The 25,288-nt window shown below is 35.0% G+C and overlaps 2 protein-coding genes across 2 annotated transcripts; both read right to left on the bottom strand.

The window, feature by feature from the left end:
* Nucleotides 1-361: 361 nt before the first annotated feature.
* Nucleotides 362-10,502, bottom strand: LOC101898203 (serine protease easter). The gene is made up of 4 exons (XM_005185456.4): nucleotides 10,317-10,502; nucleotides 1,475-1,662; nucleotides 1,229-1,409; nucleotides 362-1,162 (listed from the first exon to the last, which is right to left on the bottom strand). The coding sequence occupies exons 1-4, from the start codon at nucleotides 10,378-10,380 to the stop codon at nucleotides 432-434; spliced, it is 1,164 nt and encodes a 387-aa protein (XP_005185513.2). The 5' UTR covers nucleotides 10,381-10,502; the 3' UTR covers nucleotides 362-431.
* A 5,386-nt stretch (nucleotides 10,503-15,888) lies between these two features.
* LOC101898026 (serine protease easter-like) lies at nucleotides 15,889-24,772 on the bottom strand. The gene is made up of 4 exons (XM_059126732.1): nucleotides 24,622-24,772; nucleotides 17,050-17,237; nucleotides 16,814-16,979; nucleotides 15,889-16,743 (listed from the first exon to the last, which is right to left on the bottom strand). Exons 1-4 carry the CDS (start codon nucleotides 24,683-24,685, stop codon nucleotides 16,010-16,012), a joined length of 1,152 nt encoding a protein of 383 aa, XP_058982715.1. The 5' UTR covers nucleotides 24,686-24,772; the 3' UTR covers nucleotides 15,889-16,009.
* Between the last annotated feature and the right edge of the window lie 516 nt (nucleotides 24,773-25,288).

Below are 25,288 nucleotides of genomic sequence, written 5' to 3'. Positions count from 1 at the left end.
CAACAGGTCTTAGCGACAACTTTAACTTCGCCGCTAACTTAGTCAAATATTTTGGTAACAAGTTAGAGAATCACAGGTATATGGCAGGGGTCTAACGTATACATCTTGTGAAACAGTCTATTTGTTCTTCGATAACTTTTTGCAACATTTGTGCATGGGAGCGTAAATTCTATCAGTACAAGTGATTGACGGATTTTTGCATTTAAATTAAAATTCTAGAATCTAATACTGTGCAACTTGCAACAATATGGTAAAAATACGTCTACTATATGGCCTTTGTCACCTTTAAGGAGGAACTTATAATTATACTGCCCACAGAACTACACTCACTTTCATTTACACAAAACCGCAAACACACATCTTTAGATTCATTAGTAGTTTATTAAAAATAATAATCTCCAAGTAGTCTTTGATATTATTCTTAAAACTGGTTATGGCAACATATTAGCAATGATCCAATCCATGTAACTGCCAACCCTGGTATAAACACCGGGCCAACCTTCTAAACCACATGGCCGCGGTCCGTAGGATACAACGCCAGCGGCAAAATACACATTGCGCTTCTCCACAGTCTCTATTACCATTAGGGGGCCCCCGGAATCACCACGGCATGTATCGATACCATCCTCGCCACCAGCGCACATTTGATAATCCGAATTGATGGCCATTTGGAAGGTTTGATATGTTTTCTGACATCTAGTCACGTTCCATACATTTACCATGATCTTCAGTTTCACCGCACTGGCTGTACCCTTTTCGGTTACACCCCAACCGGCCACATCCATGGCATGAGCTGTAAACAATTTCGTGCGTATACTACTGGCCACAGGCAAACAAATGGGAATAAGGTGTTTAAAATGTCCCACACTATCCATTAGACGTATAATGGCAATATCATTAAATTGATCCTTTGAGGTTGGTATGTACGATGGATGGGCAATGGCATAATCGATTCGAACATCAACATAGGGTTCAATGCAATCTTTCACACCATTGTCCACGGTGCAATCGGGATCGAGTGTTAAATCCCATTCACCCAAACGTACACCGTACAATTCCCAGCTGGGCGGCATATCAGGATGTTTGAGGCAATGTCCAGCTGTTAGGACATAACGTGAATTTATTAGACTGCCGCCGCAATAGAAACCAAAGCGATCGGGGGCTGAAAAGAGCAAATTTTTGGATATTAACTAGATTACTATCGGGCGTATGAATTAGCTCTGCTTACCGGTTTTATATTGTATTAATGCCATCCATGGAAACTCATCGATTTCGGTTACATTTCCGCCAAGTATTCTCTTCGACAGGTTTTTTCCACACTCCCCCGGTTGGGGCAATTGATTGCCCGGCGTTGGATCTTTTAAGCTATTCGATGATCTATTGTTGCGAAATCGTTCAGGACAACACACCTGCAAGAGATGTTTGTTATTTTCGAAATAAAACTCTTTGTCAAATGTCTCTTTGAAAATCATACCAAAATTTTCTTGGCAGCTGACTCTTGTGTACCATCCACTCCACACTGGCTATCTGCGAGGAATTTTCTGTTAACATCGGTCAGATTGGTATTCAAGATATTCAGTAAATAATTGCATTCGATGATTTTTATGCAGATACCGCTTTCCTGATGGGGATTTACGCAGGTGCCATATGCCAAAATAGAGTCTACGGTTAAGAAATTAGAATTAGATATGTTTTAAAAGTAAAATTAAATTACTTCAATTGTCTTAATACCAACATTGACAAATATTTACTCAAAATGTGTAATAACAAGTTTAAAAGTATCAGTCAGTGTGGCTGACAGTCAGCCTCAGACAATGTTCGATTATTTAAATTATATTGACTTCTGTTATGACTATTCGAATTGTTGACCCTCTGTGGAGTAGGTTCGACGTGTCAGGTTTTGACTATATTGGTAACTTCCTTTACTTTACATGACATATAAGATTATTTATAGAAAATGTTAACATGTGCGTGAGGCATCAGATATAGTCGAACCATGGTACAATGAATTGAAGGAAGGGCAGAACTACCATATGATTTTAATTTTTTTATTATTCTGGCTTAATATGTCAACTTCATTTGTTTATGTGTGTATTCTTTTCAATAATAAAATAATTGTTCAGAAAATATTCAAATTCGGGTGTCTTCAAAATGCTTATTGCGACGTATGCATCGACAAAAACTACAGTTTTTGTGGCGAAATAAACCATAGGAGATATATAGAACATGATTTTGAAAAGAGATTTTGACCATTCATTCAGTTTTCGCGGTTTTAAATTATTTATTCAAAATCAATGCAACAAGTTGTTTGTTTTTTATTGTTTTGATAGTAATTCTGACATTACAACCAAAACAGGTAGACCTCTATACTTGCAATTTTTTCAAAGTTAGCCTACCTTGTATTCATTGTACCATGAGTCGAACGAAGTATTCCATTTTCATGCTTCATCTAATATATATAATAATATTGGTATGGGTAAAATAACAAAAAAATCGAACATTTATATCAAATTTATGGAAAATCATAAATTCCATATTCATCTCAGGTTTCTGGCAAAGAGAGAAATATTTAGATAGTGTAAAGAATCGCTGACTTGTTTCCCAAGTTATGACAGATAAAAGTATTGAAAATTGTTACCCTTTGTGGGTGAGCTACCAGAATATATATCATCTGCACAACAGATATTGCATTAGCATAAATGTTTGTATGTGTGAAATTTGAAGAGTGTTGAATGCTTATTTCGGTTTCTTTGTTTTTCAAAATCTTGAACCCTATTTGGGGCAGGTAGCAAAAGAAATGGGCCGATCTCTACCATCTTTATAACAGATTTTGTGTTGATGGAAATATTGAGATGTACCAAGTCTGGAATGGAATCGGATGTTAATTTCGCTTTTTTCAGCTCATGGATATTCAAAATTTTCAGCCTTTGTGGGGGAGCTCCACAAGAAGTGGACCGATATATCCCATCTTCACAAAAGATCTTTTGTTAGTGGAAATAATGGGATGTGTGAAATACAAAGCGAACCTGATGATTATTTCAGATTCTATAAACGTTTTGGTTATTCAAAACTTTGGTCCTTTGTGGGGGTTGTACCAGAAGAAATGGTCCGATCTCTACCGTTTTTATAACAGATCGTGTGTTGATAGAAATATTCAGATATGCCAAGTCTAAAGTGTAATGTTTTATAAGCTTAATGGATATTCAAAATTTCGAACTTTTGTGGCCAAGGTACCGTAAGGAGTGGACCGATATATTCCATCTTAACACCAGATCTTATAAAAATATTAGGATGTGTGAAATTTTTAGATTTTAAGATTCTTACATCACATTTTATAAGAGTTATAATTATTCGAAATTTTGACCCTTTGTGGGGGAGGGATATTGTCTATTTTCGCACCTGACGTAGCACTGACGCCAATATTAGTATTTACAAAGTTGGAGCAAACTCGGATTATCATATCTCTTTCTGTGCAGAAAATATTAATTTTTTTTTGTTGGAAAATTTTGACCTTTTGTGGGGGAGGTACCAGAAGGAATGAACCGATTTATTCCGATATAATAAAAATATTGGGATGTGTGAAATTAGAAGACAATGTGACTCTTACATCACATTTTATACGAGTTGTAATTTTTCAAAATTTTGACCCTTTTTGTCGAAGGTAATTGATGGAGTAGACCGATATTGTCCATTTTTTTCACCTGGCCTAGCACTGAAGCAAATATTAGGACTTGAAAAGCTGGAGAAAAATCATATTATCTTTTCTCTTTCTGTGCAGAAAATATATTTTTTGAAAATTTCGACCTTTTGTTGGGGAGGTATCAGAAGGAGTGGACCGATAAGGAGTGGCAATAGGACTCTTACATCACATTTTATAAGAGTTATAATTATTACCCTTTGTGAGGGAGGTATTTGATAGAGTGGATGGATATTGTCTAGTTTTGCACCTGACCTAGCACTTACGCAAATATTAGGATTCGTTGGAGCCAAATCGGATTATCCTTTCTCTTTCTGTGCAGAAAATATATATTTTGAAAATTTCAAACCTTTGTGGGGGTGGTACCAGAAAGAGTGGACCGATATTGTCCATCTCCGAAATCGATCTAAGTTTGATAAAAATATTACGAGGTACCAAGTTTGGACCACATCGGATACTCTCTTCGAGAGTTATCGTGCGCACCAGCCAGACAGACAGACGGACGGATGGACGTACTATCGTAGCTATATCGACCTAGGTCTAAAATCGCTTTTTCGTCTAGGTACTTTTTGACCGTATCAAATGATATATACCCTCTCTAGCCATATGGCTGAGGGTATAAAAACATGCACTAAATTAAAAATATTCTTCTATGGCTTTAATAAATACACTGTGTAATTACAACTTTATTTAAAACAAGTAAAAAAGTTGTAAGTTCGGCCAGGCCGAACTTTGAATACCATCCACCATGTGGAACTAATTTGGCAATTTTCAAAAAAGTAAAATCCGTTAAAATATTAAAAATACCGAATGTAGCCGTTATATTAGGGTCAATACGACGACATGGACCTGCTTAGGCAAGGTTTGTCATAAGCTATTACAATATTAAAATGCGAAACTTGAAAACAATTCGGTGAAAAATGTCGCTAAAATCATTAAAATATCGAATATCGTAAGGTACCGTTATATGGGGGCTATACGAAGACGTGGACCTGCACAAAAAATTTTCTGACTTAGACTGCATTATCCATTACGAACTTCAAATATAGAATTTCCTGCTGATCAAGAATATATGTACTTGATGTGTTACAAATGGAATGACAAACTTAATGTAACTATGGTGGAGGATATCTGTTCCTCTTCTTATTGAAATACATAGTTGTGCATATTCATTTTCTATTTTTTAGATGGAATAAACACTTTTGTTTTGTTACAAACAAAAAATATGTTTTAATTTAATAATTTATGCTTTGCCGATTTTTAAAAAGGCAGATGTCGATTTTTTCTATAAAATTGACGTTTTTCTTGAAATTTAATTGGCAGGTCTGAGAAGGAAGGACAACTAGTTGGATAACATGGGACATCTGCTTTGTAGGTTTTGAATCGCTACTGTGGATAGTCAGAAATACTGTTATCCCATCTTGAAGTCAGATATTTGATACCAATCAGTATGCCTACCGCTATTCTTAGGTTAGACCTACTAAGTGATAGAAGGGAGCTTGTTCTAATTCTCAAAATTACCGTCCATATGACCTTAGATACCGTACAACCGTTCGCTAATGTTATCTTCTTCCAGCTTTTTGATAAGTGATTTTTTCAAGCAGCTGACATAATAGCGTATTGGTATTTTAACATCAATCGGTAGATAAATCGACTGGGAACCACCCCAAGCAAATTCATCAGCCACCTCATTCCCCACTATGTTGCTATGTCCTGGAACCTAACAAAGCTTAATGAAATCGAGTATTTCAATGGTAGTGGTAGTCAGCAGTGTCCCTCGATTTAAATACACTTGATTTGATAGCTTTAAGGGCCGCCTGACTATCGACTAATCTTTTAACGTATCTTCATTGCAAAAATCTCCACCTAAGAAAAGCTGCAGTTGTGTTTATATGAGTTTTTAATCATGGGGTTATGCTAGAACTCGCCAGCATCAGTGCCTTTATCCACCTTGAAACCGTCTGTGTAAATGGCTATATCGTCTAGAGGAGTTACAACACCAGCCCATGCGTCCCTATCGTATACCTATAATTGAAGTCGAAAAAAAATTATTATTGGTAATCACTATTATTATTGGCATTATTATGGACATGCCCAACCCATGAGGAGTGCCATTCTTCAGCTTCCCGTAGTATCAGTGCACTCTTTGCAGCTTGAAATTGAGCTAAATATCCATTTGCTTGAAATGTGTATTGATAAATTCTAAGTTATTTTAAATTCAGTTGTAACTATTGTAATTTTGATACTAATTTACAGTAAGTAGGGTATCACAATTCATAAATTAAACCAAATTCATTAAATTAATCTTCTTTTAATTGGCAGATTTTCCACATTTTTGTTTATTTCCATTGTATTCTTGTTTTAATTATGCCACGGAGAATCCATGAAATCGTTGATAAGAGTTAAAACTTCCTGGATGATAAATCATCACATTAATATTGTTATTATGTTTTTACCGCTATTCATCGATCTGTTGCAAAATTTCCAGCTGTATCTCAAAAATTGCAAAGATTATTAAATTGCATATGTATGAAATACATTATCTTGTGTCAAGAAGACTCACTTTTATTTTCGGAATACAATTTTCTGTCTGTTCTATCTGTTGGTGGGTATGTGTCATTTACTCTGACTTCCGAACGGAATGAAGTTGTTTGATAAATTTTTATTCAAATGTAGCTGTACAAGTTTTGGGAGTGAAATTTTATGGATTGTAATGCCAGATTTACTATCAAAATAAAAACGGGGAATTGAATGAAAAGTCAACATTTCCTTTCCAAAATCATGCTCTATATATATCTAAAGATTTATTTTGTCACAAAAATGGCTAAAATGTTTGAGTGCCCAAGGCTTTAATACACCCTCCAGAATATTTTCGCGATAATATTGGGCATTTATTCTGATGCCACAGTCGATTAATACAAGCGGAGAGCGACCATCGGCTGTTATGACGTCTCACACCATCACAATGGCCGGCGCTTGAATTCTGGTGGCACATTTTCAGCTGACATCTATGGCAAGAAAACACGATCATTTTGTTTATTTACAAACTTCTGGACAACGAATGTTTTCTCATCGGAGAAAACCAAATTCGGCAGTTCACCACTTTCGGCCAAGCGAAGCAACTCTTTAGCCCTTTTGAGTCTATTTTCTTTCAGTTGCGGTGTAAATTCTTGCACTTTTTGGAATTTCAATGGCTTTAACCTGAGCTCATTTTTCAACATTTGCAGATTGGAATATTGTAATATGTTCAGCTCACGAGCCATTTTTCGGCCACTGCAACGCGGGTTTCGATCAAGTCGCTTCTTTACTTGTCGAACCATTTCTGCTATTGTTGCTGTTTTCTTCCGTCCACATCCTTGACGTCGGGCTACGCTACAAGTATCACGGTAACGAGCAATGGTACGAGACACAAAAGATTTATTCACATTGAAATGCTGGAGTGCTCTTACGATAGCCATTTGTGGTTTTCCAGCCAAATATAAAGAAATCACACTATCACGCTGGAATTCCATCACAAATAACTTTTTTTCAGGGAAATTCTCACCGAAATGCTTCTATACGCTTGTAAAGAATATAATGAGCTATCACTGGAATAATTTTAACAGCTGTCGGACGAGTGGCTTTAAAATGACAGCAGTCTGAAGTTGGTTTCAGTTTTTTTATCTCACCCTGTAAATCGGTTAACCCATTGGATTTGGGCTAAAATTGTCATATCCATTGCTAATACTGCAAATAAATCCTCTTGAAGTAGGTTAACCTAATTTGCTAATTACATTTGGTTAACAGAAATATTGAGATACACGAAGTTTGATGAAAATCGCTATAATTATTCAAAGTGTTCATACTTTGTGGGGAAGTTACCAGAAGGATGAATCGATATATATCATCTTCTCACCAGATCTTGTGTTAGTGGAAATGTGATGCTTATTTCGCATTTTAAGAGAATTTGGGTTATTGCTGTTATGGGGAGGTACACGAATTGGTGTTCCTAAGAGAATTGGATGCTCAATTCGAATTTATGATGGTTTTGGTTATTCAAAATGTTGTCCCTATGTGAGGAAAGTACCAGATTGAGTGGGCCGATATCTACCATCTTCACAACAGATCTTGTGTTGATAGAAATATTGAGATGTGCCGAGTTCGAAAGGAATCTGATGCTCATTTCGATTGGCTAATTAAAATTTGGATCGATATCTTCGCACCCGATCTTGTGTTAATAACATTTAAAAAAAAAAAAAAAAAACATTAAGTTCGGTCGGGCAGAACTTACAATACCCTCCACCTAAGGGCAAAGGACACATTTTCATAAAAAAGTATTTGAATTCAAGAGTGTGTTATATGGGGTCATTCCAAAATGGGAACATCTGTAGGCAATTTTATACTTCAGGGTTGTCATCTATCAAATCTTCTTAAATACCAAATTTGAAACAATTATGTGGGTAAAACTGACTAGGATTATCTATATATCGAATGTCGGCTGGTATGTGCGATATGTGCGCTTTGGGAAAACGTGGAACCAAATATTCAATTTTTTGCCACCGGGCTAGAGCCCATTATGAAATGAAAATACTAATTTTTATCAAAATATCGGGATGTACCGTTATATTGGGGCTAATCAAAACGTGGTCCTGTACATACAATGTTTCGTCATACGAGCTAATATCCATTTGAACAAACAAATACCATTTTTAAGACAAATTCGTTGGAAAATGTGGCAAAAATCATCAAAATATTGAATATCGGGGGGCTATACAACATGGGGCTATACAACAACGTGGTCCTAACCATACAATGTTTCTCCACCGGGGCTAGAACCCATTATAACCCACAAATACCAATTTTTAGACAAATCCGCGAAAAAATGTGCGAAAATCATCAAAGTGCCCAATTTTGGGAGGTACCGTTATATGGGGGCTATGCCAAAACGTAGACCGATACATCTCATTTTCAATACCAACCATCCTAGACACAATACAAATTGTTTTGCCAAATTTTGAAGGTCTACGTCAAATAATGTGGGCTTTATCGTGACTTGAACAGACAGAAGGACATCGTTAAATCGACTTAGAATTTTATGCTGATTATGAATATATATACTACGATGAGTAATTAGCCTCCATACTACGATGAGTAAATACCCTCCTTTCCAAGGTGGAGGGTATAAAAATGTTTGAATATGTGAATTTGGTTTTCTCCGATGAGAAAACTGTCGTTGTCCGGCAGTTTGTAAACAAACAAAATGGTCGTGTTTACTTGCCAAAGAGGTCAGCTGATAATGTGCACCTTCGGTTGGCTACCAGAACTCAAACGCTGGCCATGATGATGGTGTGGGCCGCTATAACAGCCGATGGTAGCTCTCCGCTCGTATTAATCGATCGTGAAATCAAAATAAATGCCGAATATTATCGCGAAAATATTCTGGGGGTGTATTAAAGCCTTGTACACACAAACATTTTGGCCGCAGACTTTGGACATTCCAACAGGACTCAGCACCATAGCACTCAGCACGCGCCACCTAAGAATGGTTACAAAATGAGGTTCCTCGATTCATTTCCAGCGCACAATGGCCACCAAAATCTTCGGATACCAATCCGTTGGACTATTGTGTCTGGAGTATTTTGAAAAGCAAAGTTGGCACTAAAAATACCAAAGTGTCGATCACCTCAAGCAAGCACTTCACCAGGAATAGGCCAAAATACCGCAGAGCAACATTCGGGCAGCGTGTGACGTGTGGTTCTATTGGCTGGTTGAAGGCCATAATTCGTGCCAAAGGTGACCAATTCGAACCAATCTAAACTTATTATAAAATTTGATGCTATTTGCAACATTTTACGCTTTAATTCAATTAAATTTAAAAAAATAATTATAAATGATAGCGAACTGACATGCATAAATCGACGCAGAAAGTGAATCTAAGAATATCCTCCAAAGTAACTACTAACTAACTACTCAATTCCTTCTCCATGTTACAATCAAATGCACAAAGACATAATACTCTTACCACAATGTGGTATTGACTATAAAAACAATTATGGGACGCCATGAAATTATATATACCCATAAAAAGCTTTTCTTCTATCCGAAATTATCTTTCAGATGAAATGTTTCCCACAGATTTCTGGACTTTCCTTTTGTAGCCTCTTTCATATTGTGATAACTTGCATTCAGTTTTTCTTCAATGAACAATTCTTTAATTTGTTTGATGCCCTTTATGATTTGCTTGGTTTTTATCCAATAAATGCATATATTATAGAAATATGTAGATTAAGTAATCAAAACAAATATTTAAATTTCTGAATATTTGATGCCACTAAACAAAACAAATGTCGTTTGTCTTATCTCCTTTCAGTTGATTTCCCCATGTTCTAAGACCACTTTTTGAAGACCTCACATTTAATTTTAAAGCAGCAGCGATAAGTAGTTTTTGTTGGCCCATCTCAATTTTTCAATATTATTTTATAGATTTTTTACACTTTGTGAGATTTTTGTGCTGCTTATTAATTAACATTTTTTTATTTAATAAATGTATTTTTTGGTAGTTGTTGTTGCTGTTGTCACTATTAATTTTATTTATTCAGTCATGTTTGATTTTTAAGTTAAAGTTTATCTTCGAAATTACCGGCTTTAGCTGCCGCACACAAACAGATCACTAGGCAAAAGTTTCTCACGAGACTTGTAAACATTTCTCAAAAAAAAAAAAAAAAAAAAAAAATCAAATATTTGAAAATAATTTCACGATCTACACTTGGAACGAACGGTCGGAGCTATTCACGTCTTAACCATACGCGAGATGTTCGTAGACTGATCTGGCAAAAACAATTGAATGCTGAGTTCAAAACGTTACTCAAAATATTGATAAGATACTCTCAGAATATCTCGGAGATAGACTTGAAATCATTATTTACAGTAGAACATAAATATATGCACATATTAATTTGAGTGGACATGTGTGCATACATGTGTAATGTCAATTGTATTGCAGTCCAGCAGAGGAAGAGTGTAAATGGGCAATGGACACCCAGAGCATTGTGGTGATCCTAGATAAACAAACCGGCTTTTAAGTGCAGCATCACCGAACGAACGATCGCTTTGTTGTGCTTCTGGTGGAAGAAGCATGAATGGGTGTATAGATGAATCATTGTTCAGAACGTACGAAGCGTTGTGACATGTATTAATGATTAGCTTTTTTTTTCATTTATTCAAATAATGCTAGTGATGGAGATTCCAACTTTTTAGGTTTTTCAGAGTGGAAATTACATTGGTTTTCTATTTTACATTTTGTGTGTGTGCATTGTAAAGCTTCTACGATTTAAATAAAGCAAAATAATTTCGACTAATGCAAGAACTTTATATTCGTTCGAAACACTTGAGTCCTTTCCAACTAAAACTAAACGTAATTTTTTTGGAGTAACAAATTCTAGGTAAATTTAATTAGAAACTTGTCAACGAATGTATTTGGATGTATATTATTTAGATTCAATAGCGGCTTGACAGACGCTTTCAATTTAGATCGAAAAATACTAAAACAACTAATTGAGGTTTAAAGTTGGAATGTGTCGTACTTTTGCTATATTTTACCAAAAAAAAAAAAAACGATTTTAGGTTAAAAATTCGTATAAAAAAAAAATAAATAAAAAAAAAGAAATAAATAAATAAAATTGTAATAATAAAATAATGTGTGATTTTTTATAATCTTTTTGGAAAACTTGTTTAAAGAGCTCACGTTTCGTGTTTTGTTTCACTATCAAACTATCTTCAATTTGGTCTATAATATTGTGCAACACAAAGAAATAGAATGGAAAGAATACGCCAGGAATATTTAAAACATATTTTAGGGTTGAGTGTGAGTTTTTGCAAAAATCTCCATCATCATTGTAGAAGGATGATATTAAAAATAAAAATATTTTTCGTCAAATCTTACAATTAGTCAACAAAGAGAAGAAATTTCTCTTTCCATTGTATGGCTAAGTATTATTGCATCAATGTTCCAAAACAAAACAAAAAAAAAAGTAAAAAGGCAGCTAAGTTTATGTATGCAAGTCTACGTCTTCGTATAGCCCCCATATAACGGTACCACCCGATATTCGGCATTTTTGTGATTTTAGCGATATTATTCACCGAAATTGTTTCAATTTTGGTATTTGAAGTTCGTAACGGATACTACAGCCTATGACAGAAAAATGTCTGTGCAGGTCCAGGTCTTCGCATAGCCCGCATATAGCGGTACCCCCCGATATTCGGTATTTTGATGTTTTAGCGACATTTTTCAACTGAATTGTTTCAAATTTGGTATTTGAAGTTCGCTGTGCACAGAAATTGCTAGGACAGAAAATTGTCTGTGCAGGTCCACGTCTTCGTATAGCCCCCATATAACGGTACCACCCGATATTCGGTATTTTTGTGATTTTAGCGATATTATTCACCGAAATTGTTTCAAATTTGGCCCAGGTCTTCGTATAGCCCGCATATAGCGGTACCCCCCGATATTCGGTATTTTGATGTTTTAGCGACATTTTTCAACTGAATTGTTTCAAATTTGGTATTTGAAGTTCGCTGTGCACAGAAATTGCTAAGACAGAAAATTGTCTGTGCAGGTCTACGTCTTCGTATAGCCCCCATATAACGGTTTCTGCTATATTCGGTATTTTGATGATTTTAGCGACATTATTCACCAGAATTGTTCTAAATTTTTGAGTTTGAAGTTCGTAATGAATACTACAGCCTAAGACAGAAAATTGTCTGTGCAGGTCTACGACTTCGTATAGCCCCCATATAATGGTTCCTCCCTATATTCGGTATTTTCATGATTTTAACTACATTTTTCAGAGATTTTTTTTTCAATTTTCGCATTCAAATATTCTTATGGCTTATGACAAAAGTTGCAGGTCCACGTCATGGTATTGACCCTAATATAACGGCTACATTCGGTATTTTTTAGATTTTAACAGAAATTTTAACGGATTTTATTTATTTATTTTTTTTTTTTGAAAATTCGTTTCAAGTGGTGGAGGATATTCAAAGATCGGCCCGGCCGAACTTACAGCTTTTTTACTTGTTTCTATTAAACTCCTGAAAGTTTCATAAAATGTCGTTTTGGGTGAAAGATGTCCGAAAAAGAAGTACAATAGTTTTTATGAAAAATACATTCAAAATGTATGTACTAATTGCGAAAATTATGTATTTGTTTTTATTATTTTTTGTTTTGTAAATTAAACAAGTGTTTACTGCAAATCAAAATTTCCCTTTATATTTTATTCATTGGGAAAAGTGTCAAAGTTAGAACTATTCGAGATCAAATTTCATTGTGGGTCTCTGAACAAAAGAAATTCGTATACTTTATATGTTCCATAAAAAAGTTCTATGGTCTTTGTTCTATATTTTGACATATGTTTCGCAATATTTTGGATAGAGATCTATGGATTAATTCCGAAACCAATAGTACAGAAAATGGTTCATATCGGTCCACTCTTTGAAATAGTCGCCTTGTAAGGATAATTCCGATATCAAGTATTTTTTCAAGTGTTGTAATTTTTCCTTTAAGAAAAGCTTTTTATACAGACCTTATAAAAATACATTCCCTGATTTTATTTATTGTGGGCTTATGCCATATTTTCCTATCGATTTGGCTTCAAATTGGTTTATTTGGTGCGTAGAACACTTCACACACTAAATCCCTTACCCTCACAATAAATAAATACAGGGGACATCCTTTTATATTGATATTTTTGTAAATAGCGTTTCTACATAATAAGAGCTCATAAGGTCTAAATTTGGCGACATTAATTGGAAAACATGGCCAAAATTAAAAAAAAAACTTGAAATCGGAGTTATCCTTTTTACTTCACGTTCGGGACCGGTCAATTGGCCCCCAATATCGTGCGATTTAATGCCTTTAGAATATTTTTTGTAGGGATTCGTGAGATACCAGCCGAAATGTTGGAAAGAGAATATCAAAATTTGACTAAACGGATGGACCATTTGATGTGCAATCGCTGTCAACATTTGCATGAAATAATCTTCAAACATTAAATTTTCTATAACTCTTAAAAAACCCTTTACTAGCCCATTCAGTTGAAAAATTCAGTTAGTTTCTTCGAAATGTTAATATCCCAATCAAAAACCTGAATGTAAAATTTTGGCAAGGATTTCGCACAGTTCATAACTTTTATATTTATATTCATACTTACATACATACATATTTCCAAGTGAAATATACAAAAATGTCAAAAAGTAAACATTTCGGTGGAGGTCCCATCCTGCATACGTTCCTGTGATGAATGTGTGGTAGTTTCTCCCTAACTTTTCATTTTCACTGTAAATTTCAAAAAATGCAACGAATTTTGTTGAAACAGTGTCCAAAAGAATGAAAATACTCAAAGTCGGGACGAAATGGCGGATATAGAAAAACGTTTTTTTTTTCAGGACGATGTTTCAACAGCTTATTTGTTCAAAAATTAAGCTCCTTTATGAATCACAATGCATTGCACAAGATGCAATTCGGACGTCAAATGAACCTCACTTTCCAAAGACACTGACGATTGGCTCTATATATAATCCTTCAACATTAAAGCGCATCTTGGTTTAAAATGTTGACATCTCTTCTAATGAATCTTTGCCACTAATTTTAAACTAATAACTTATTTTTGTTCACTTGTTTCTACAGGTTATTTGAAAATAAATTCTAACTTTATTTCTTATTATTTACTGATGAGCTTTTGTTTATCTTTAGTGATTTTGTTCGCTTAGTTGATTACTGATGAGATTGATTATTCGATTTCATGATAATTTGGTAAAGCATGCCGTGTCACTAATTCAAATTATACTACATCCATTTTTTTCCTGGGGTACTATTGAAGGGAGTTCTGAATGTATGATTGCACATACTGTTTATGATAAGTAAGTAGTTAAGTTCGGCCAGGGACCCAATTCTTGTTCTATTAAAATGTGAAATGAAAACTTTTATAAAGGAAAGAAATGTCAAATGAAAAATTTTATAAAATAAATTTTTTTCATTTCATATTTTCATAGAACAAGAATCCAGCCCCAGGTCCAACTTTTTATGGCCTTTATCTGAATCTTTATAAGCAGTTCTTTGCAAGAATACAAACTTTCCAAAGAAACCTTAATTCGGGAGGTATTGTTATTTGTGGGCTATACCAAATATATGGCCCATTTTCAATATCAAAAATTATACGGTTTTAAAATACCTTTAAACAAAATTTTATTAACCTACTTCACTTCGTTCGAAAGCTGGTTAAATCGACATAAACATTCATATTGATTATGGAAATACAGGGTGAGATAAAAAACTGCAATAAAGTCAAACGTCATAATTTTTTCTTTTTTTTAATTTTATTGAATGAAAGCAAAAAATGTCGGAAATAGCATCAAATTTTAGAATAAGTTAAGACTTGTTCGAATTGGTCATCTTTTGCACGAATTATGGCCTTCAAACGGCCAATGAAATCGCCACACGCTGCCCGAATATTGCTCTGCGGTATTTTGGTCCATTCCCGGCGAAGCAATCGCTTGGTATTTTTTAGTGCCAACCTTGCTTTCCAAAATACTCCAGACACAATAGTCCAAAGGATTGGTATCCGGAGATTTTGGAGGCCATTGTGCGCTGGAAATGAAGCGGGGTCTGCGGCCAAAATGTTTGCGTGCCCAAGGCTTTAATACACCCTCCAGAATATTTTCGCGATAATATTCGGCATTTATTCAGATACCACGGTCGATTAATAGAAAATATAAAGAAATGACACTATCACGCTTGAATTCCATCACGAATAACATTTTTTCTAGAAAATTCTCAACAAAATGCTTTTGTACGCTTGTAAACAATATAATGAGCTGTCACTGGAATAATTCTAACAACTGTCGGTCGAATGGCTTTGAAATGACAGCAGTCTGAAGTTGATTGCAGTTTCTTCATCTCACGCTGTAGCTTATCATCCATTCTCAAATGATTTATGGTTAATAGCTTTGATAAACACTTCCCTCAAAATAGATTGGTTAAATTTATTTGTTTGTTAAAAAACAAAACAACTGATTACTACATAATACATACAGAGGAAATTTTTCCAGTAACAATTTACAAACTCTCTGTATTCAAATGCCAAAATGCCTCTCCCATTTCGCTCTCACGCTCTCCAGTAAAAATTTGTAAAAATTATCGAGTAAACGAACACTCCTTATGTAATCTTTAAATTTATTCACAGTGTATCTATTGCCTAAATTAATTGTTTTAAAAAAATATATAAATATATATAAAGAAATCTCAAATTGTTAAAGCATGTCACAAATCACACTTATTTATGGCAATAAATTAGCAATTATCCAATCCATATAACTTCCAACTCTGGTATAGATACCGGGCCAACCGCTCAGTCCACATGGTTGGGGTCCGTAGGATACAAGACCGGCAACAAAATATACATTGCTATCATCAATTCTTTCCGTTACCATTAAAGGGCCACCAGAATCGCCAAAACACGTATCGACACCCTCCTCGCCGCCAGCACACATTTGAAAGTTCGAATTTATGGCCATTCCGTGGGAGTGATATGTCCGCTTGCAACGTGTTGCATTCCACACTTTTTGATTAATCTTTAACTTGATCGGACTGTTTGTACCATTTTCGGTTGCACCCCAACCCGCCACTTCCATAACTTGATTTGTAAATAATTTGCTGCGAATGCTCTTGGCCACAGGCAAACAGATTGGTGTAAAGTGCGTCAAACGTGTTACACTGTCCACAAGACGGATGAGGGCAATATCGTTAAATTTATACAGCGATGTTGGTATATACGACGGATGAACAATAGCATAATCAATGCGAATATCGGTATAGGGATCAAAGCAGTCTCTGCGTCCACGAGTATCTACAACACAGTCTGGATCTTGCCTTAGATCCCATTCTCCCAAACGCACAGCATAGAGCTCCCAGTGGCTTGGAATATTTAAATTCTTGATACAGTGGGCCGCTGTTAGGACATAATGTGAGTTTATAAGACTACCACCACAATAGAAACCAAAAGCATCGGGAGCTGAAAGTATTTAAATAATATTTGAGAAATACTAGAAATTACAAAGTATTTATTTACCTTTTCGCCTTACCAGTCTTGTATTGTATTAAAGCCATCCATGGAAACTCATCAATTTCGGTTGTATTTCCACCAAGTATTCGATTTGACAACATTGTTCCACATTCGCCTGGTTTGGGTAATATATTACCCGGCACTGTTTCCCCTTTTCTATTATGAGGCCGTTCAGTACAACAAACCTGTTAAGCAGATGCATGAACATTTATTTTGACTCAGAATTATTTAGAAAATTTGTATATTTTTTATTACCAGTATTCTTTTCGCAAGGGAATCTTGCGAACTATCATGACCACACTGGCTCTTGTTCATGAAATGTCGTGTTTCCTCAGTCAGATTGGTAGTTAACATGTTTAGTATGTATGAGCATTCTGCGAGTTTGATACAAATGCCCGGTTCTTGAAGGTGGTTTTTACATGCGCCATATGCTATTAAGGAATCTGGGAAAGATGGAAATCAAAGGTTCAGGGTTTAGTAAATAATGCTTTTAATTTTTTTTTCAGAATTTTTATTATTTAAATACTCTACGTATATAATGATCAAAATGAAATAAGGTAAATTATATACAGTGTGAGATAAAAAAAACTGCAACAAAGTCAAACGTCATAATTTTTATTTTTTTTAAATTTTATTGAATGAAAGTAAACATGTCGGAAATAGCATAAAATTTTAGAATAAATTTAGATTTGTTCGAATTAGTCACCTTTGGCACGAATTATGGCCTTCAAACGTCACACGCTGCCCGAATGTTGCTCTGCAGTATTTTGGCCCATTCCCGGCGAAGCGCCTGCTTGAGGTGATCGACACTTTGGTTTTTTTTTATAGTGCCAACCTTGCTTTCCAAAATACTCCAGACACAATAGTTCAACGGATTGGTATCCGGAGATTTTAGTGGCCATTGTAACCATTCTTGGGTGGCGTGTGCTGAGTGCGATGGTGCTGAGTCCTGTTGGAATGCCCAAGGTCTGCGGCCAAAATGTTTGCGTGCCCAAGGTTTTAATACACCCTCCAGAATATTTTAGCGATAATATTCGGCATTTATTCTGATACCACGATCGATTAATACGAGTGGAGAGCGATCATAGGGTATTATGGCGGCCCACACCATCACCATGGCCGGCGCTTGATTTCTGGTGGCCAACCAAAGGTGCACATTTCAGCTGACCTCTTTAGCAAGTAAACACGATCATTTTGTTTGTTTGCAAACTGCTGGACAACGAATGTTTTCTCATCGTAGAAAACCAAATTCGGTACTTCACCACTTTCGGCCAAACAAAGCAGATCTTTAACTCTTTTGAGTCTATATTCTTTCCATTGCGGTGTAAGTTCTTGCACTTTTTGGAATTTCAATGGTTTACTCCGAGCACATTTTTCAATATTTGCCGAATGAAATATTGCGATATGGTTAGCTCACGAGCCATTTTTCGGCTACTGCGACGCGGGTTTCGATCAAGTCGCTTCTTTACTTTCGAACCATTTCTGTTTATGTTGCTGTTTTCTTCCGTCCACTTCCTTGTCGTCGGGCTACGCTACCAGTATCACGGTAACGAGCGATGGTACGAGACACAAAAGATTTATTCGCATTTAAATGCTGGAGTGCTCTAACAATAGCCACTTGTGGTTTTCCAGCCAAATATAAAGAAAACATTCGAACGAAATGAGATAGAAGGCTAAAAAAGGGTCATGTCGGTCCACGTTTTCGTATAGCCCCCATACCTCTCGATATTCGATATTTTCCTGATTTTAGCGACATTATTCACCGAAATTATTTCAAATTTCATATTTAAAGTTCGTAATGGATGCTACAGCCTATGACAAAAACTGTTATATGCAGATCCACGTCTTCGTATAGTCTCCATATATATGCAGGGTTTCATTTAAGTGGTAGTTTTCGGATTTTTTTTTTTGAAATTTTTCAAGATCCTTCCAAATGGAGGAGGGTATTAAAAGTTAGGCCTGGCCGAACTTTGCTGCTTTTTTACTTGTTTACAATAAAATTTGCAATTCTGATTTTATGTTCTAACAGTTTAAAAGTGTAATGCATTATTTTTTCGAAACAGCTGTTTTCTTGGTCTAACTGAATGTTCGTCGATAACTTTTTGAGAGATAACATTTTCTCAATAAACTTTACTGAGTAATTTTTACTGGAGTAGTCATCGTAAATACCTAATGATAAATATCCGTTTGGTTTAAAATGAAAAGATGCCTAAAAATGCTTTAAAAATAACTAAAATCGGGAGAACCCGAAATATAAAAATGTATCCAATTCTGTTAAAAAACAAAGTAAAAAAGTTCGACAGCTGGAGAATGAAAAAAATTAGTACATATGGCCGAATTCAACCTAGAAGTAAGTCTGCAAAATTATTATTATTTTAATACCCTCCACACAAAATCCGTAGAAAAATACCTCTCAAATGAAACCCACAATTGATACGAAATTCAATTACGAAATTTGTTGAAACAATTCTGGTAAAAAAATGTGGCTAAAATCATCAAATCATTATATGGAGCGCAAACGTAGACATAGACCTGCCATTACGAACTTTAACTACGTAAACAATTCCAGTTAATCATATCGCTAAAATCATCAAAATACGAAAAATCGAGAGGTATCGTTATATGGGGGCTATACGAAGACGTGGACCTACATACGCGATTTTTGCATAGGCTGTAGTACCCATTACGAACTTAAAATACGAAATTTGAAATAATTCCTGTAAAAAATATCGCTAAAATCATCAGAATACCGAATATTGTGCGGTACCGTCATATGGGGGCTACATGAAACGCAAAATTTTAGCCTTCTATATCAATTCGTTATAAAGTTAGCGTGATTACCATAGACAAACAGAACAACATCGCTAAATCGACTTAGAATTTTACGCTGATCAAGAATATATACACTTTGTTGGGTCTGACATGAATATTTCGAGGAGTTACAACTTATCCTAAAATTCTATGCCATTTCCGACATTTTTTGCTTTCATTCAATAAAATTAAAAAAATAAGTTAAAAATAATTTGTTGCAGTTTTTAGATCTCATCCTGTGTAAGGATTAATGTTAATAAGGTTAATTTATGTTAATAAGGAAAAGTTATGTTAATTACTACGCTCATAACTCGAGAAAGTCTTGTCCGATTTTGACAATTCCCACCACGTTCGAATAGTCTCGGAAATCGGTTTCCCACATAGGAAAGTATATATGGATCTTTCTATCCCACCGAGTCGATCTAGCTATATATGTCCATCTGTCCATGTTAATTTGTAATCACTCTACAGGTCGTAATTTTGTACCGATCTTCATGAAATTTTGAATGGAGGTGGGGCTAGGGCCAGAATGGATGGAGATGATTGCATAATATTTAGGTTCTAATGGACCAAAAACTGAACATTTTCCTGATTTTGCAGTTGCTCTACAGGTTACAATTATAGACCAATCGTAGCGGAAGCTAGCATGGGGCTAGAGGGCTTAGGGCTGGGTAGAAGCCTTCCAATTCTGATGGTCATCGGGTAATATAACCATAACATTTGTGCTAAATAAAAGTCAAATTTTAGATAAACCGCGAATATTTTTAATCCCGGCGAAATCACAAATAGACGTACAGGTCCATTCTGACCGTTACGTACATGCCGATAGTAAATATATCGGATACATATAGCGAAATATATACAATGTATATATACAAAGGAAAGGGATATTAGCTAGAATGCTTGTAGATTTTGACAAATTTTGTCAATTCAGAATGCCCTCTTGGCATAAAAGAATAAAATCTAAAAAATCACATAGAAAGATGCCAAAAATGATTTTGATATAGATTTTGTAGTATTTTGTGACATTTTTTCATATTTTCTACCGCGTGCGATTTTTTCAATTTGACTCATGATATTTTGTTTTCACCTTACAACACAGGTTGGTGTTATTATATACAGATTACAATTGTCGGCCGATCCTCACGAAAATCTTCACAAGGATACGGTTAGGCTCAGAAGGGCCAGGCCTATTTGTTTTAATAATATCCGCAATATATTTAGGGGTTGAAATGGACCAACAACTACTTTGGACCAACAGCAGCTTTGTGTGAAAAAATACCAAAATATACCGCTAATGACCTGGTCGAAAAGCTAAGGGTAATATATGGGAAATGCTCTAAGACAAAGGAAAATCTTCTAAAATGGATTTGGACATAAGGGGGCTTCTAACATATTGTAGTGTTGTAGGGTATCACATGGTCTACCCCGCACGACTATAGCCTTTGCTTACTTGTTTTTACTTGTTTTTGTTATTTTTCAGTTCGCATGATATACATTTTTTAATTTGACTTCATATATTGACATTTTGTTATGGTTTCTTGTTTCTAATCCTACTCTAAATGAAATTAGTGTACAAAACGATGATGGTTATGAAATCGACGCGGCTGGGAAAATGAGAATTAAAAATTTCACGTATGAAACTGGTTAGAACAGCTATATAACACAATGCGAATATATATAGTGAAACAATTTTCAAAGACCACATTTCCGTCCAATGAGGGCACAGTAAAATTAAAGTCCGTTCAATTGAAAATTGGAAAAATCATTGAAACACCGAAATTTTAGAAGCTACATGGAGATATACCAAATAGTATATCGCTTTTGAAAATATTCCGCTCTGCGAATCTTTATTTTAAGAACTTAAAATGCCAAGTGATTAAAGTGGATTATCCAGCTCATAGCTCAAAATATTTAAATTCGGAGTCATTTATGGGCCAACTAGCCAAAAAATAATTTTTCCATGTAAAATGGACAAAAATCTTAGAAAAATAACCACCTTAAAATTTGGACTGAAATTCCATTTATTCTGAAAAACAATTATCGCTTGGTGTTACTTAAATTAAATTTGCCTGATCTCTAAAAATATCATGTTTTCTATTCAATGTTGACAATGTTCCTTTTTGAAAAGTGACATTTTAAACCATAGGTATGTGTCGGAGCTCCGACATTAACAATATAACAAGTTATTTGTATTACAAATATAACATTAGTACTATATTCAACGACTTTCGTAGAAAGTTCTAATATCTGCAATTGCAAATACCGAGTGAAGGGTACGCAAGTCCCCAGAATTTCCGGAAATATAAAAAATCAATTTTGCAATGTTTCTTTTTTAGCTTATCGCTTTGAAATGACCTGATGGCATACGATTAACAGCTCCGTGTAGTAAAATTGTAATACAATTATAGATAAGCATTTGATTGGTGTAATGGGATTTTTTTCACTTTAAATTACTCACATACATATCGCTCATTTACTCTAAGAGTGTTATATATGAAAACACGCCTTTTTTAAGTTTTTGTAGTCCATATTGTGCCAATATTTAAATCCATCTCGAAAACTTTTGTTTTGAGCGACCAACTACTCACAGTGTGACAAACCATTTTAAGCTATTGAGATCGCATTACATTCTCGCATATATTTTCAGCTTTCAAGTTCCTAAGTCTCTGAGCAAGGTTGAAGCCGAGTTTATTAAATTGTTTACGAGACATTACCTTTTTAATACTATGTTTCAGTTGTTCAATCAAACTTTTCTGCAAAATCAGCTTTTTTGAGATATGAAACTTTTGAAAACACGAGAGAGACACATAGAATTAGAATTTTTAAAGTAGAATTTTTACTCAGATAAATTGAGATAAAAAAAATTGCAACAAAATCATTTCATTTACATTTTTTTTTTCAATTTTATTGAATGAAAGCAAAAAATGTCGGAAATAGCATCAAATTTTTGAATAAGTTTAGATTTGTTGGAATTAGTCACCTTTGGCACGCATTATGGCCTTCAGACGGCCAATGAAATTGTCACACACTGTCCGAATGTTGCTCTACGGTATTTTGTCCCATTCCTGGCGGAGCGCTTGCTTGAGGTGATCGACACTTTGGAATTTTTTAGTGCCAACCTTGCTTTCAAAAATACTCCAGACACAATAGTCCAACGTATTGGTATCCGGAGATTTTGGTGGCTATTGTGCGCTGGAAATGAAGCGAGGAACCTCAATTTGTAACCATTCTTGGGTGGCGCGTGCTGAGTGAGATGGTGCTGAGTCCTGTTGGAATGATTAATGTCTGCAGCCAAAATGTTTGCGTGCCCAAGGCTTTAATACACCCTCCAGAATATTTTCGCGATAATACGAGCGTTTAATACGAGCGGAGAGCGAACAACGGCTGTTATGGCGGCCCACACCATCACCATGGCCGGCGCTTGAGTTCTGGTGGCCAGTCGAGGGTGCACATTTTCAGATGACCTCTTTGGCAAGAAAACAGATCTTTTTGTCTGTTTACAAACTGCTGGACAACGAATGTTTTCTCATCGGAGAAAACCAAATTCGGCAGTTCACCACTTTCGGCCAAGCGAAGCAACTCTTTAGCTCTTTTGAGTCCATTGTCTTTCTGTTGCGGGGTAAGTTCTTGCACTTTTTGGAATTTCTATCGTTTACCCCGAGCTCATTTTTCAACATTTGCCGAATGGATATGTTCAGCTCACGAGCCATTTTTCGGCCACTGTGACGCGGGTTTCGATCAAGTCGCTTCTTTTCTTTTCGAACCATTTCTGTTGATGTTGCTGTTTTCTTCCGTCCACTTCCTTGACGTAGGGCTAGGCTGCCAGTATCACGGTAACGAGCAATGGTACACAAAAGATTTATTCACATTTAAATGCTGGAGTGCTCAAACGATACCCACTTTTCGTTTTCCAGCCAAATATAAAGAAATCACACTATCACGCTTGAATTCCATCACGAATAACTTTTTTCTGGAAAATTCTCACGAAAATGCTTTTGTACGCTTGTAAACAAAACAATGAGCTATCACTGGGAAAATTTGGTGGCAGTTTTTTCATCTCACCCTGTATATTTAGTAGAATTCTAATAATTTTTAGTGAATCAGATAAATTAAAAAAATATTGAGAAAACCATATGTCCAGAAGAATTGTTGAAGTCTTCCAATTGTAGGCGCACATTTTGTTTTCAATATTGTATTATTTATTCAATATTATTTCTGATAACTTATTGATTTTGTATTTGTTGTGTTGTTTTAATATTAATTTTTTAATATTATGTTTATTTAGCACTGTGAGAGTGTTGTTTTGCGCTTTTGATGTGTCTGTATTGTTATATTGCAGGTCCGACATTTTACATTTTTTTAATCAGTATACTTATGCGTTTTCCTTATTTATTTTTTTTTTTTTAACACTTTTTGAAAACTTCATTTGCTTCCATTTAGCGCCTTTTGATATCGGAGCGAAAGCTCTGTATAATCTTTTTTGCCATGGGTCATTATTCACAGTCTTAGATTTTTTAAATAAAATAAACTGTATTTGAAATGTTAAATTTTCTGATTTGAATTGCCAGTATTTTATAAACATTTGCCATATTATATTTGGATTCGAACAAAACATTTTTTTTTGTACTTGCAAATATATGCCGATTTATTTATCACCTTCGCAGTCTATTTTAATTCTTCAATTATAATTTTTTTGTTTTTAATTTTTCCGATTAAGTTACAACAATATCCGACAAAGGATAAAACCTGTGACGAAATTATTGAAATGTAGCGGTATCCAATGGTGTTTTAACACTTTAACGATTTAGACACAATTTATTTGATAATCAACGGCAAGTATCATGCTCTTTTATTTCGAGAGAATTACCGGGAATTAACTCAATTTTTTTCCTGACTACAATCTATTCCGAGAAAAAAGATCACTTTCAAAGCATAAAGACGATTTCCATTTCCCATCAAACAACACAATGATTGCGGAATTACAAACAGCAAAATTTTTAGAAGCTTAATTACCGGTATTTGCTACCGCACATAGGCCAATCAGCAAACACGCGTTTCTCGCAAAACTTAAAAACATTTATTTTTATTTAAAATTTAAATAACGAAAATTAGTTCACTACTTGGCTTCAAGGCAGATGATTTGCAACTGACTGTCCAGTCTATCTGGAAAGAAAATTAAATATAGCTTGCCATTGATAAGGGAGTAGCTTGTGATTCTCACTGATCGTAGACTGTAAATATGAACCATAATGAGATGTACTTGGGGAGGGAAGAAGATAAATATATACATCCCAGCAAACATTTTTCTTTCTATTTGAACCGTACATTTTTCCTGGTTTGATTGCCATGTATATTTTCATACCCTAAAACATATAGCAACAGAGGGTATACATATATCATTTGATACGGCCAAAACGTGCCTCGTCGAAATAACGGTTTCTTTGGGAACAATCCTTTACAGGATATTTTGTCTAAAAATTGTTTTTGTAAGTCATAATGAGTGCTATCTCCGGTGGCTTAAAAATAATATGTATAGGTCCACGTTTTCGTATATCCCCAATATAACGGTACCTCTTGATATTCGGTAATTTGATGATTTTTTCCACTTTATTCCACGGATTTGTCTAAAAATTGGTATTTGGAGGTCACAATGGGTTCTAGCTCCGGTGGCGGAACATTG

The sequence above is a fragment of the Musca domestica genome, unplaced genomic scaffold (assembly GCF_030504385.1).
Source record: "Musca domestica strain aabys unplaced genomic scaffold, Musca_domestica.polishedcontigs.V.1.1 4, whole genome shotgun sequence".
Classification (NCBI taxonomy): Eukaryota; Metazoa; Arthropoda; class Insecta; order Diptera; family Muscidae; genus Musca; species Musca domestica.
The sequence above is the reverse complement of the archived record's forward strand: the minus strand, read 5'-3'. Positions and strand labels throughout refer to the sequence as shown.

Bases quoted from the DNA above. Each gene is read 5' to 3' on its own strand.
- LOC101898203 (XM_005185456.4), bottom strand. From the start codon at position 10,380: ATGTTTACAAGTCTCGTGAGAAACTTTTGCCTAGTGATCTGTTTGTGT. The intron at 1,663-10,316 runs GTAATTTCGAAG...TCTTAACCGTAG, and splicing joins GTGTGCGGCAGCTAAAGCCG to ACTCTATTTTGGCATATGGC. The intron at 1,163-1,228 runs GTAAGCAGAGCT...TGCTCTTTTCAG, and splicing joins ATTAATACAATATAAAACCG to CCCCCGATCGCTTTGGTTTC.
- LOC101898026 (XM_059126732.1), bottom strand. From the start codon at position 24,685: ATGTTTTTAAGTTTTGCGAGAAACGCGTGTTTGCTGATTGGCCTATGT. The intron at 17,238-24,621 runs GTAATTAAGCTT...CATCTTTCCCAG, and splicing joins ATGTGCGGTAGCAAATACCG to ATTCCTTAATAGCATATGGC. The intron at 16,744-16,813 runs GTAAGGCGAAAA...AAATACTTTCAG, and splicing joins TTTAATACAATACAAGACTG to CTCCCGATGCTTTTGGTTTC.